Raw genomic sequence first — 13,894 nt, forward strand, 5'->3', positions numbered from 1 at the left:
ACTCTACGTGGGGCTGCCTTTGAAGACGGTTCGGAAACTACAGCTTGTGCAAAATGTGGCGGCCAGACTGTTAACAGGGACCAGGCGGTCTGAACATATAACACCGATTCTGGCCCACTTGCACTGGCTGCCGATATGTTTCCGGGTCCGATTCAAGGTGCTGGTTTTAACTTATAAAGCCTTACATGGCTTGGGACCACAATACCTGATGGAACGCCTCTCCCGATATGAACCTACCCGTACGCTCCGCTCAACATCAAAGGCCCTCCTCCGGGTGCCTACTCAGAGAGAAGCCCGGAGGGTGACAATGAGAAAGAGGGCCTTTTCAGTGGTGGCCCCCGAACTATGGAATGCCCTTCCTGATGAGGTTCGCCTGGCGCCAACATTACTATCTTTTCAGCGTCAGGTAAAAAACCTTCCTCTTCTCCCAGGCATTTTAAACATTTTAAACATGTTAAACATTTTAAACATTTAAACATCTAAATTATTTAATATGTTGACATTTTAATTATCTTAACACTTTAACATTCTTACTAATTTTACATCTTAACATCTTAATATTTTAGTATTGAGTTTTGCAGTTAGTTATGTGTTTAATTGTTTATATTTTTTGTTTTAATTAATTCATTTTTAACTTGTGTTATATGTGGCTTTTTACTTGTATTTCAGATGTTTATTTGTTGTGAACCGCCCAGAGAGCTTCGGCTATGGGGCGGTATAGAAATTTAATTAATAAAATAATAAATAAATAAGTTGTAGTCGACTTGAAGGCACATAACAAAAAAGCAAAACATTCATCCTATACTAAACTTGCATACACTTGCCCTCTCTAACCTATCTTCCCTTCACAACTCCAGTTAAAATAAACTCCAATATGATTTTAAAGACCCTTTGAGTACCTTCAGTGTCTCTGGTTTCTGTTCTGTTGTCTCCAGTGTTTGTAGAAATTTCTTCCAAGCTTATTTTAATTGTTACATTTGCCCATTCATTGCTAGTAAGATAGAGTTTCCCAAACTTTTTTTTAATGAAGATTTTCTTGGAACAAAAGCTCCTTTTAAGTATGTGCCCTTTGAGTATGATGGATTTAAGATTTGTTTTATAAACCTAAAGTGATTTTATGTATGATTGCATACTGTCGTCCAAAATCTGTTTCCCATTATGATGTGGTCTTTGGGGTGTTTACTCTAGATATACATTAAGATACTTCTCTTGTGTCAGTTATATTTGCATTTTAAAGGATGTGCATATTGGAATTTTCTGAATCCACCCCAGAGATATAATTGAAATAGTTGTATGATATATGCATCTCATCAAGCATTATTGTTATGGCTGGATTCTGAAGATGAAAATGATGGGAAACTGGGGATTGTATCTTCTCTTATATTATAAGAAAGGTTGAATGAGTCTCAAGCAGACCTTTTGACTTTCTTACACACGTTAGCATACTAGGGCCCATGTTGCTCTGGTAGCTCTCTTCTCTTTTTACCTGGTTATCTCCGAGCTGAATAATACTGAGCACAGTCAGGAATATTGCCTAGTTCCATCCTGCCTTCTTAACAGAAGCTTACACAGCTGTTTGCTGGAGTTAAATAAGCATCAAATTAGCTTGTGTTAAACAGCTAAGTACGTGCTTATCATGCTTCAGAAATCAGGGTGCATGGAAATCCCACTAGCTGGAAACTTTGCCTTGTCTATATGCCGAATATAGGGTTTGCTTAAGTTTTTGTCAGGTTCAGAAACTTGTCTCTGATAAATCTAAATTAAGAGAAATAACTAGAGTGGGGGAGGAGGAAGTTATGCCAAATGGAATTTTGAAAGGGGAGGGCAAACTGAAGGAAGAACTATTAAGACTGCACATACTTGGGTACACACTCTCTCTTTGGTATTGCTTCTCTGATTAGACCCAGTGCTTAACTTCATATCATGTTATACCCTGAGAAAACATTGACTGCAGTCCTAAACATACTTACTGGGGAATAAGGATGAGGGAGAAATTTGACTTAGTTTCACACTTAAGCCGGATTTATTAAATTTGAACTTTCTGAATCTATGTGAGAACTGAAACATAACCATCCTTAGAAATTTGCACTTAGCCAAATTTTGCGATGCAGTTTGTCAACCAAGCAGCGTTTACAAAAATGCATATATTAAGGCAAAGTGTGCACTAAATTAAAATCAATATATTAGTGAAAATAATATACAAAAATGCATTATATTAGGAGAAATTGCTTGCAAAAATATGCAATTAGCTAAAGCTGCATACACAAATGTATTTATTAGGAGAAATTTGCACTAAAATGCCAAAGGATTTTCATGAGGATATGTAAAAAAAAAATGCAAATTGCTGCAGAAATGTGGAGAATTGGATTTAAGATTGGGGGGGAAATGAGAAACAGAGAATCAAAATTGACAGATGCTTCCACCTCTTCTGAGGAGAGTAAGTCCCACCAAATACTGTAGAATTAAACATGAACAGATGGCACTGGAAAGGTGAAGTTCACTGCACATTTACCCAAGGAGTACATCTCCTTGTAGCCCATGAGACTGGCTTGGAATTGCGACAGGAGTAAACAACAAACATGAGCCCCACTGAACTCACTGAGGCTTGCTTCCAAGCAAACATCCACAGCCTCTATCATCCTATGTACGCACTCTTAAAGAGCCAGTACCTCTAAAATCAGTGATCACTGACATGGAAGTAAGACCCATGGAAATAAGAACACATGGACTGACTTACTTCTGAATAAACAGAGGATCAGGCTCCATATTTTAGGAGGACTAAAAAGACAAATAATTGGGTGTTAGAACAAATTAAACAAGAATTACCACTTGCAGCTAAAATGATGAAACTGAGGTTGTCATACTTTGACCATAATGAGAAGGCATGATTCACTAGAAAATACAATAATGCTGGGAAAACAGAAGGGAGTAGCAAAAGAGGAAGGCCAAACAAGAGATGATGTCCTTGATTCCATAAAGGAAGCCACAGACCTGAATTTACAAGATCTGAACAGGGTGGTTCATGACAGATGCTATTGGAGGTCACAGATTCATAGGGTTGCCACAAGTCGTAAGTGACTTGAAGGCACATAACAACAACAAAAAGCTGCATGAAGGGGGTGCGAGGGGAAAGAGGTATAGTAACAGGGAAGGGACGCTCTCTCCCTCCTCACACTCCTTTTTCTCTCTCACGCACCCCACCCGCGCTCACTCTTCCGCCTTGGTTGAGGCCCCCTTCCCGTCCTCCGGCCTCCAAGCGCCGAGTGGCGCGCCTGCGCGGAGGCAAGATACCGACTCCTTTTCCTCTGCCTTCCATGGAGCATCCCGGTGCTGAGAGCCCTGGCGGCGGGAGCAGTAGCGGAGACAGCAGCAGTAGCACCCAGGAAGGCGACGAGCCCGAGTCTCCCGGTGTTCCTGGGCCTGAGGGAGAGGAGGAGACAGTAGCCACAGCCACGACAGCAGTGGCCGGACCGGCAACTTGCGCGGTGAGGAAAGCTCCTCCACTACCGGGGGTCAGAAGGGGAGTTAGGCCGCGGTCCTCGGGCGGGCCCATTTTGCTTCCCTGGGCCCCGAGCTTGCCTGACAGAGGCGGCTGAGAACTAAGAGGCAAAGTCGGCTGCAGTAACTGTGGTGGTGGTGGGTGAAGGGCCTGAGAAAAGAAATGGGTAGTTAGCAGTGTGAAAGGAGAGGCAGTAAGAACAGGGTGGTGGTGGTGGTAGGTGGTTGGGGTTAAGTTGCTAAGGGGACTTATGGGGATGGGCAAAACAGTAAGAACTAGGGTGTAAAATGTGGGAGGGTGAGGGGGGCACTGGCAGACTTCCTCTAAAATAAAATGAGGAAGGCTCTTGTCGCAATGGTAAACCCCTTCTGAATACCACTTACCATGAAAACCCTATTCATAAGGTAGCCATAAGTCGGGATCGACTGGAAGGCAGTCTATTTCCATTTCTTGTCGCTCTTAACAGTTGCACGCAACGGGGAATTCTGGCAGGCAGTTGGGCGTGCAAGGGCGAGGAAAGCCTCACCAGCTGAAGCTCTTCTCTGTAATTGTTAATGAAATTCCCTTAACGCCCTTAGAGCTATCTTTCTCTTTTTGCATGGGATTACCCTCATAGGCATTTAAGATTTGACAGTAACGATGGTAATACTTACCATCACAGCGTTTTGCCTGCATGTCTTAAGGCAGGTCAGTGTTGTTGTCTCCAAGTTGCAGATGAGTGGCTGAGGATGAGAGTGACCTGTCTACTGCACTGGTCTTCGGCTGGTGGGTCAGGGCCCTCTTCTGGGTCACAGCTTGTCCCAAGGTGGGTTGCAATAGCTGCACTACAGCCATACCAATATATGCTAAAAAAAACGTTTAAGAAGTGGGCTCCCAAATGCATGCCTGGGTTAATGGTAGGCCCTGTATTTAAATAGGTTGAAAGTTGCTACCTTAGTGTGTTTAGAGCAGAGGCAAGACTTGAACTAGGGGCTTCCACATTTGTAATTTATGGCTCAACCTTATCAAGACTGCTCTGAAGTACAAGTAAGCCTCATTAGGTTCAGTAGCACTTACTACCAGGAAAGTGAGCACACGACTGTAACCTTAGTCTCTCTGAGGTGGCAATCCTATGCACAGTTACTTGTCAGGAAGCTCCATTGAGCTCGATAAGACTTACTTTGGTGTAGACTGAGTGGTTAGCCACCTGCTATGTAAGTTTGAAGTGAGGGAGTGATGTCTGTATCGGTAAGAGGAGAAGGGGCTCCCCGTATCTAAAACTGTGGAAATGGCAAGCTTGGTAGGTGGCCAGAATAGGTTAAAAATTGTATATTTGTGTTCTGCCACATACATGATCATGTCTTTTATACTAGGTAAATTCATTGGGAATAACTGTCATCCTCTATTCTCACAGCATGGGTTAGAATCCCCAGTAAAGTAGTAGGAAATATGGAAAAACATATATTTGGGTTTCTCTTCATCCACCTTTGCAATGAGTACTACAACTGGTTAAATGTGTATTTAAGTAAAAAAAATATTTTAAGTACATATTCTTTAAACAACATAGATATTATTGTATTATTTTTTTTTAAAAAAAATTGTACAATATGTATGAAGAGAGTAAGCCAAAAAACTGGGGGAAGATTAAATGAGGTAAAGAACATGAAGGCAAATATAAGACTATCACACTCTTCTGCACAAATAAATTTAATGTCTCTTGCCTAGTCTATTCCTTACAAAACTACTACTCCTAATCTAATCTGCTCACGCATTTGTAGAAAGAGCAGCAAAAGTGTTGACATAAGGACCTTTAACAACACCAAATACGTCCCCTCCAAGAACCTCCCTTTGATGCCACTGAGACTGCAGAGTGCTAGAAGCTGCTTGTGTCTGCAGCCAGGTGAAAAAGATCTGTCTCCTTGGACCAATCAGTTCTGTTGGTGCTGGACCTGCAGTAGCACACTTTTGTAGGTGTTTGCCATTGGCAGCATGTCACCATCAAAGGGTGTCTTCTTTGGGGTGTCATTTCAAGGGAAGGGTAAGAGCATTGCCTTCTTATCTCTTGGTTTGGGAATCTGAAAACCCTCTAGTGAGTGGAGGGGGCTGGGAATTGATGTTCAGGGGAGAGTTGGATAGGGTTTATCTCAAGGTGATGCTTTCTTCAGAGGTCCTTTAACCCATTTGTGAGGACTGGTGGAAAGAGGCTGTTTAATTGCTGGCTATCCCATTTAGCAAAATTTCAGCTGTTACATGTTTGTTTTCTGCTGCATAGCAAAGGATTGAGTGAAGGATGTTAGTGCCCCAGATAACAGCATAATTAGTGATGGGATGTGAACAGGACTGGTAATGTGGTGGTTAGACATAAGGGATGCTTCATCTTCCAGTCCCCTTTTTACCCAAGACTGTCCTGTTTATCATGTCAGTATTCATTTTCTGATACTGATGCTGAATGCCAGGTTAGGGGATGGAAAGCAGTTGTCATCATGATTTGTATTGCTGTGACCTGTTTAATGAGGCACACGGTATTAACTGCAGCTTATGTCCTTATGGGTTCTTGTTTCAGCATGAATAGAGACTGTACTATCAGGGAGGCAGGATCTTCATGGTCTATCAGAGTTGTTCCATCTGCCTCTTGAGTTCTCCAAATGGCGAAGCCCTAATTTTGAGTGTGTTATCTGGTGTTGGGTACTAGGGATAGGATAGGGATTTTGTTGGTGCAATGCAGGGGCAGCTAACCTGTTTCCCTTCTAGATGTTGTTGGAGTCCAACTCCCATCAGCCCCAGCCAGCATGGCCGGCAGTCAGGAATGATGGGAGTTGTGGCTCAGTAACATGGAGGCTCACAGATTAACTGTCTCTGGTGTAATGCCTGTCCTGTTTAATGTACTCCCTGTTAAACAAGTAGAGGTACTCTCAGGCCTATTGTTGAGGGTCTCCAGGCTTTAGATAACTGGGGTATTTCAGCATCCATGCTGAAGTCCTTTTGTTGGAAATCATTCAGGACTTCATGGCTGCTGTGAAAACCATAGGCTGTTGCAGTGAGTTTTTAACTCCCTATATAATTTGGTGTGTTTTACGGAGTGAGATGTTGAAAATCTGTAGATGAGGGAAATGCCAACAATTTACTTTTCCCAGACAGATCACTAGCTGGTGAAACCTGTGTTCAGAGGTGACCAGCTAAATTGGTTTATTTCCCAAAGTTGGTGGGTCCTGATGACAGTTTGGGATGGCATGGTACACTTGGCTTGTGGTCATGTTGAAACCCTAGTTGATCTTTGGAATAGGGAAATGAATTAAATGATTCCTTCCAGAAAACTTCCCTACTGATTAGAGTAGGGTTTATTAACTAGTAGTGGTGGGGTGCCCCCCAGGGAGGCTTATGAATATCTGTGGGGAGAGTTGAGGGTTTCCAAAAAATATATACAATATAAGTAAAAAAATAACCATATTTACATATAAAAGTATGAAATACTTAAAAGTATGAAATGAGGGCAAAAGATTATGCACAGCCTATTTTGTGGTCTGCACATCATCATGGATGTGCAGTCCAACAACACCTCAGTTAACAAATCCTCCAGAAACAAGCTCCTTCTAAGGAAGGCTTTTTAAATGGTGAAACTGACCATAGAATCATAGACTAGTTTTGCTTTGCTATGGATAAATGTTCAAGCTTGTGACTTTGCTTTAAGGTGAAACTGACAAGACTGTCTTTTTGCTTTGCTGTCAATAAACTAATAACTTAGTGCTTTTGCTTTGCTAGGGTGAAACTGATAAGCCTATTTGTTTGCATTAAAAAGATTTCTTGCTTTCTCCCAGGGCTGGGAATGGAAAGATCCAATATGATTCAGAGGAGGAGAAAGGGGAGGGAGGGGGTGCCACGTAGGCACCCTTTAAAGCCCCTGTTGAAGCTATCCCTATTCTTTCCATGTTATTCCTGCCTCTGGTACCAAAGTTTCTGTTAAAGAAGTAATGTCCTTAACACATCTACTTTGTTAACTGAGGTATTACTGTAGTTTGGCATTATTATGGGAGCCAGGTTTGAAGGGTGTTGGGAGGATTTTTATGTTAGTTAAAATGGGCTAAGAAACACTGGATTAGAGTCTGGTCTGCCTTCTGGTGTGCTAGGAAACTTAAGGTGATGAAGTGTTAAGGATGATAGCTAAAATACAGGTGAACACAAATAATATAATTGTAAAACAAGGGGGTTATCCATCATCTTGTGTACGCAAGTGCACACACATATCCTCCTCCCACCGGAAATTCATAGCCAGAGCATCCCCAACAGATGGCTTCTTAGCCTCTGCTTGTAGACATCTGTGAGGGAGAGCCCACTAGGTAATTGTTTCCATTGTTGAACTGCTTTCACCATTAAGAAGTTTATCCAAATGATCAACTGCCGTCTACCCCCCTGTTACTTACATCTATCTAAGATCCATGCTATTAGATCTATCTCCCTACTTGAACTTATTTGGCTTGGATACCCAGGGATAAAAATATGGGATAGAAATTGTGCTAAACAAAAGAGAAAAAGCCTAGACTTATACCAGTTGGTTTGTCTATGTGAAATGGTGGCAACATTTGAACTAAATGATCATGTATGTGCACATAATACCAGCACTTGAGGAGGGGGTAAAGATTTGGGAGCAAACAGTCTGAGGTGGAAAAAAGAGAGGATTATGGCTACTTCACCCATTACAGATTGAGCATATGCTATGTGTACTTTTTGTCATGTGTGAAGTGCCTACCTTTGTGTTGTTGCATGCAAATGTTACATATATGTTGAGGAGGCATGGCCATCATGACTCCTGTCCACATGTGTACATGTGGAGTATGAGTCTTTAATGTATAATTAAAGCAGCTTGTCACTGGCAACATTTAGTGTGAGAGGCTAATTCGAAGTATGAAGGCCCAAGCAAGCAGAAGGGAAAAGAGAATGCTTGATGCTCCCTTCCCCCACTTTTTCTATTCTTGCCTTTCTTTCACATAAGAATAGCATGTGATACAGAATGGGACAGATGCTTGTAGTGCTGTAAACTTCAATATATCTGCTTATCTTTGCTTCACTGTTGGTGTTGTTGAAAGGTGAATAGAGCAGTATAACAGTTTTTCTCATATGGCTAAAGCAGAAGAGTAGGACTATACTGTTAGGGTTAGATTCTAGTGTATGTATCGTGGGGTGAGCTTATTTGCATCATTGGCCCCAGTAAACAACATGAAATTAAAATAAGCTCTGCTGTTTTAAGAGCCAGAGGTCAGAAAAGGACTTAATAGTTTTCTATTTTGCAACTGATATAATAGTTATTAATACCACTTTTCTCTCTCTCTCTTTGTAAAAAGATGATAGAAGATTGCTTATTGAAGAAAATAGAAATTAGTGTTGCAGAAGCAGAGAAACGGACTGGGCGGAATGCCATGAACATGCAGGAAACTTACACTGCTTACCTCGTGGAAACAAGGTGGGTAAAAGAAATTCAGCCAAGGTTAATTATCTGATTGGCTCTAACCCAGTAGTTTAAGAGCCAGTTTCTGTTTAATATTCTATGAGTTGGTTTGGATGATTATATAGAAACATGTACCTGAAAGACAATCCATATTAGCCTATTTGCAAAGGAACCTATGAGCTGAGAATCAACAGGATTGGTGAAAGGATCACTTCCATATCAGATTTGTTTACTTAAACACTAACAATGGCACAATTCGCATTCATGTAAACCATGGCTTAGCACAAATGTGCAGGTTCCCAAAGTGAAGATCCCAAAGAGTTGTCCGAGGGCTACTTCACTCTGGCCCGAAGGACACAATAGTACCATTGGTAGCCCGCTGTAATGAGTTTGCTGGGCACTTCCAGAGCAAGATCTTATGCATTCGCCGGGACTTAGACTCCCAGTTTACAGCAGTTGATCCTAAGGAGGTGTCCGGAGCACAGTCTTGTCATGTTTTGTTGGATGAATTTCAGTTGGTTCAGCTCGAGGACGTGGACAAGGTGCTTGGACAGGTACGTGCAACCACTTCTGCACTAGATCCTTGCCCCTCTTGGCTTATAAAAACTAGCAGGGATGGAACAGCTACCTGGGCCAGGGAAGTGATAAATGCCTCTTTACGAGAGGGAGTGGTCTCTGGCTGTCTGAAAGAGGCAGTAGTGAGACCACTCCTGAAAAAACCTTCCTTGGACCCAGAAAATCTTGATAGTTACAGACCATTAGCGAATGTTCCATTCCTGGGCAAGATCTTGGAACGAGTGGTTGCTAGCCAGCTCCAGGCACTATTGGATGAAACCGATTATCTAGATCCATTTCAATTGGGTTTCAGGCCCGGTTTCGGCACTGAGACAGCCTTGGTCGCCCTGTATGATGACCTATGTCAGGAGAGAGACAGAGGGAGTGTAACTCTGTTGATTCTCCTTGATCTCTCTGCGGCTTTTGATACCATCGACCATGGTATCCTTCTGGAGAGGCTTGTGGAGTTGGGTGTTGGAGGTACTGCTTTGCAGTGGTTCCGCTCCTACTTGACTGGTCGTCTCCAGAAGGTAGTGCTTGGGGAACATTGCTCGACGCCGTGGGTCCTCCAATATGGAGTCCCACAGGGGTCAGTTCTGTCCCCCATGCTTTTTAACATCTACATGAAGCTGCTTGGTGCGGTCATCAGGAGTTTTGGAGTGCGTTGTCACCAGTATGCTGATGACACGCAGCTCTACTTCTCCTTTTCATCTTCTTCAGGTGAGGCTGTCAATGTGCTGAACCGTTGCCTGGCTGTGATAATGGACTGGATGAGAGCTAATAAACTGAGACTCAATCCAGACAAGACTGAGATGCTGATGGTGGGTGGTCTCTCTGATCAGATGGTGGAACTCATCCTGTTCTCGATGGGGTTACACTCCCCCTGAAAGAGCAGGTTCGTAGTCTGGGAATACTCTTAGATCCTTCTCTGTCACTCGAGGCTCAAGTAGCCTCAGTGGCACGGAATGCGTTCTACCAACTTCGGTTGGTGGCCCAGCTATGTCCCTATCTGGACAGAGAAGATCTCACCTCAGTTGTTCATGCTCTGGTAACCTCTCGATTGGACTACTGCAATGCGCTCTACATAGGGCTGCCTTTGAAGACGGTTCGGAAGCTACAGCTGGTGCAAAATGCGGCGGCCAGACTAATAACGAGGACCAGGCGGTCTGAACATATAACACCTGTTCTGGCCCGCTTGCACTGGCTACCTATATGCTTCTGGGCCAGATTCAAAGTGTTGGTTTTAACCTATAAAGCCTTATACGATGCGGGACCACAATACCTTTTGGAACGCCTCTTCCGATATGAACCTGCCCGTACACTACGCTCAACTTCGAAGGCCCTCCTCCGAGTTCCGACTCATAGAGAGGCTCGGAGGATGGTAACAAGAACTAGGGCCTTCTCAGTGGTGGCCCCCGAAGTGTGGAATAGTCTTTCCGAAGAAGTGCGCTTGGCGCCAACATTGTTATCCTTTCGGCGCCAAGTCAAAACCTTCCTATTTTATCAGGCATTTTAGCTTTTCTTAAACATGTTTTAATTGGTTTTAGATTGTGGATTTGCATTTATATTTTTTGTATTGTTCTGTGTGATTCTATTGTATTTATTGTAATGGTTGTACACCACCCAGAGAGCTATGCTAGTGGGGCGGTATGAAAATTCAATAAATAAATAAATAAGATCACAGCCACTTTGCTCCTCCCCTAGCCCTCCTGCTGCTACCCAGAACGAAACCATGGTTTGGTTTAGTGTTGTGTCTGAACATGTGCTCTTGGTTTGTCTTTCCCAGATAAACCATGAGTAGTAAACCCAGAACAAACCTTGGTTATGGCTCATGGTTTGTCAGGAACAGGACACACAACGAGTCTTGGCAGGCACATAGTATGTCAAACCATGTTTTTTATTTATTTTTTAAAAAAATCAAATTTAAGAAAGGAGGAGAAAGAAAAAGAAAAACAAAGATTGTAAACAGAGGGCAAGAGAAAAACCACAATGACCAAAAAACACTGTCGGCTTGCGTTAAGAATATAGTAACTTCCTAATAATAATCTAAAATTAAACATAGAAATTATTGTAAGCCCTCCAGATGTCCAAATAGGTGTCCACATGAGATTGGCGTTTATAGAAAATATGTTCAAATGAAGCAAAGGCGGTGAGGTCCTCAGACCATTTCATAATATACAGTGGGTGTTTATCCTTTGAGGTATAAGTCTCTTAGTGACCACAAGGGCTTGCAGAATCCACTTTTGTTGTGCAGCCAAACCATGCTTTGCTTCAGGTAGCACAGTGGCAACAGGATGCAGGGAGAAATGCAGTGACAGGCATCTTCACTCTGGGAGCCTATACATTTGCTCATTTGTGCTAAGCCATGGTTTGGCTTACTGTTGCATACAATATGGGGCATTGAGTCCGAAGCAATTGACAGTGATGGTTTTTTCTGTTTTCAATAGCAAGCTGCTCGTTCAGTTTTCTAATCAATTTACACATTCAGTTCATTCAGGCTTTTGAACCAGAACTCAGTTCATATTCCAGTACGTGGAATGAGCTCCTGTTTGTTTGGCTTTTCTCCTTCACTTGAGTGAAGGAGTTTATTCTACACAGCACTCTCAACTATGGGGATGAGTGAAGATATTCTTTTGGGTGGGGCATTCCAGGTTTGCACTGGAACTCCCATAACCACAAAAGTATTGTTAGAGGGACAACAGCCTCTAGTTTGTTGTAACAGATACTGGTGTATCTTTCTGTTTTTTGAACCTTTTAAATAACTGAAAGCTGTTATGCTTCTTTTGCTTAATATTTCCAAGAGGCTGACACTTTTTAAACGAGAAAGGTTTGCTAAAGATGTACTAAACGTAATCCATTTGAGGAGTGACCATAGGTCAATAGTAGAGTACATGCTTTGCATGCAAGAGGTTTCGTATGCAATTGTCACATTAGTGGTATTTTATGGTTAGAGTGTTGGACTATGACCTGGGAGACCAGGGTTCGAATCCCCACACAGTCATGAAGCTCACTGGGTGGCCTTGGGGCAGTCGCTGCCTCTCAGCCTCAGAGGAAGGCAATGGCAAACCACCTCTGAATACTGCTTACCATGAAAACCCTATTCATAGGATCGCCATAAGTCGGAATCGGCTTGAAGGCAGTCCATTTCCATTTCCGATGTAGCCAGATGGAAAAATATTTTGCAAGAATAAAAATACTTCATGTTATGCTTACTTTATCTGACACCATTGTAGTGAAGACTCCCAGCTTTCCATTATAATCTCTCTTTTTAAGCTATTATTTTGGGAAAAGTACCAGACAAAGCACAGTGATCCTGTCATTGAAAAGAGCTTGGCCATAGATTCCACTGTCTATTATATTCACTGCAATGACAGGATAGTCTGTTATGGGCTCACAGAGGACAGCAGTAAGGAGGAAAGGGAATCGGAATTCTCCTTTTGTGAGCATGCTTGCACAGTGTTGGGCACCATCCATTTTACAAGTGCCTACAATTTTTGGCTGGTCATTGCCTGGTTCCTCCTCCCCTCTGGCTTGATGGCAGCTGCCCAATAGCAGCCAAGGCTGTGCATATCCTGCTATATTTATATGTCATCTTATTGGCATGGAACATCACTAATGTTTTGGATGGATATTTAACATGGTATCTAACATTATAGTTGTTTCTGTTGCAGCTTATGATACTTCATGCTTTACGTATAAGTAAAGGAATCCAGATTGTTTCGCTACTTAATCTAGCACTAAAACATATAGCCATGTTAAATGGAGTATACATAAAATACAGTGGATATGCAAAATATGGTCAAAAACACTTAAGGTAAGAATGACAGTTGCATTTTTAAAAAGTTCATTTAGCAATATCAGTGAAAACTCATGGTCAGAATTTTTAGCATTATTTGTTTCCCAGAATTCAGAAGCTAGTATATCACTTCATAGACCATTGCAAAACCCACAACATAAAATTTCTTAGCAAATTGTGTATAGCTTGAAGACTTACCTTAATCTGATCCTAGTATTATCTCCAAAAGTATGATCTGCTGTCTTTCAGGGCTGTGGAGTCTCAGGCTGAAGGGCAGTGTTCTCCCCCAGATTCTCTCTGGAGGCGATACAGTGAATTTGAATTGTTGAGGAATTATTTGCTAGTTAACTACCCACATATTATTGTACCACCTTTGCCAGAAAAAAGGGTAAGAAAATTTTGTAACTTTACCTCATTCTGTGTTTTCATTGACATAATACCCACACTTACATTTATCCAAGGCTATGATGTCATCACAACTCGCACCACAGAATTTGGTGTTCCACTTTTAATGTTTTATTAAAATTATTTTATTTAAATTAATATTTTATTTGTAAACAACCTTCTGGGGTTGCCAGTGTGCACAACGGCACCCTTGAAGACTTTCCCTGTTGCTTGCAAAGCC

General features: G+C 42.1%; 1 protein-coding gene across 2 annotated transcripts in view; it reads left to right on the forward strand.

Annotated features, from left to right (window-relative positions):
- The first annotated feature begins 3,095 nt into the window (after positions 1 to 3,095).
- Positions 3,096 to 13,894, forward strand: part of SNX4 (sorting nexin 4) — an 80,600-nt gene continuing 69,801 nt past the window's right edge. Inside the window, exons 1-4 of one of the 2 annotated variants that reach the window (XM_061609027.1) lie at positions 3,408 to 3,485; positions 4,183 to 4,304; positions 8,815 to 8,933; positions 13,519 to 13,657. In XM_061609027.1, coding sequence (XP_061465011.1) covers positions 8,815 to 8,933; positions 13,519 to 13,657 — 258 coding nt within the window. In that variant the 5' untranslated portion in view covers positions 3,408 to 3,485; positions 4,183 to 4,304. Of the gene's footprint in view, positions 3,486 to 4,182; positions 4,305 to 8,814; positions 8,934 to 13,518; positions 13,658 to 13,894 lie in introns of both variants that reach the window. The other variant, XM_061609026.1, reaches the window with a different exon arrangement.

The sequence above is a fragment of the Rhineura floridana genome, chromosome 2 (genome assembly GCF_030035675.1).
Source record: "Rhineura floridana isolate rRhiFlo1 chromosome 2, rRhiFlo1.hap2, whole genome shotgun sequence".
In the NCBI taxonomy this organism is placed as follows: domain Eukaryota; kingdom Metazoa; phylum Chordata; class Lepidosauria; order Squamata; family Rhineuridae; genus Rhineura; species Rhineura floridana.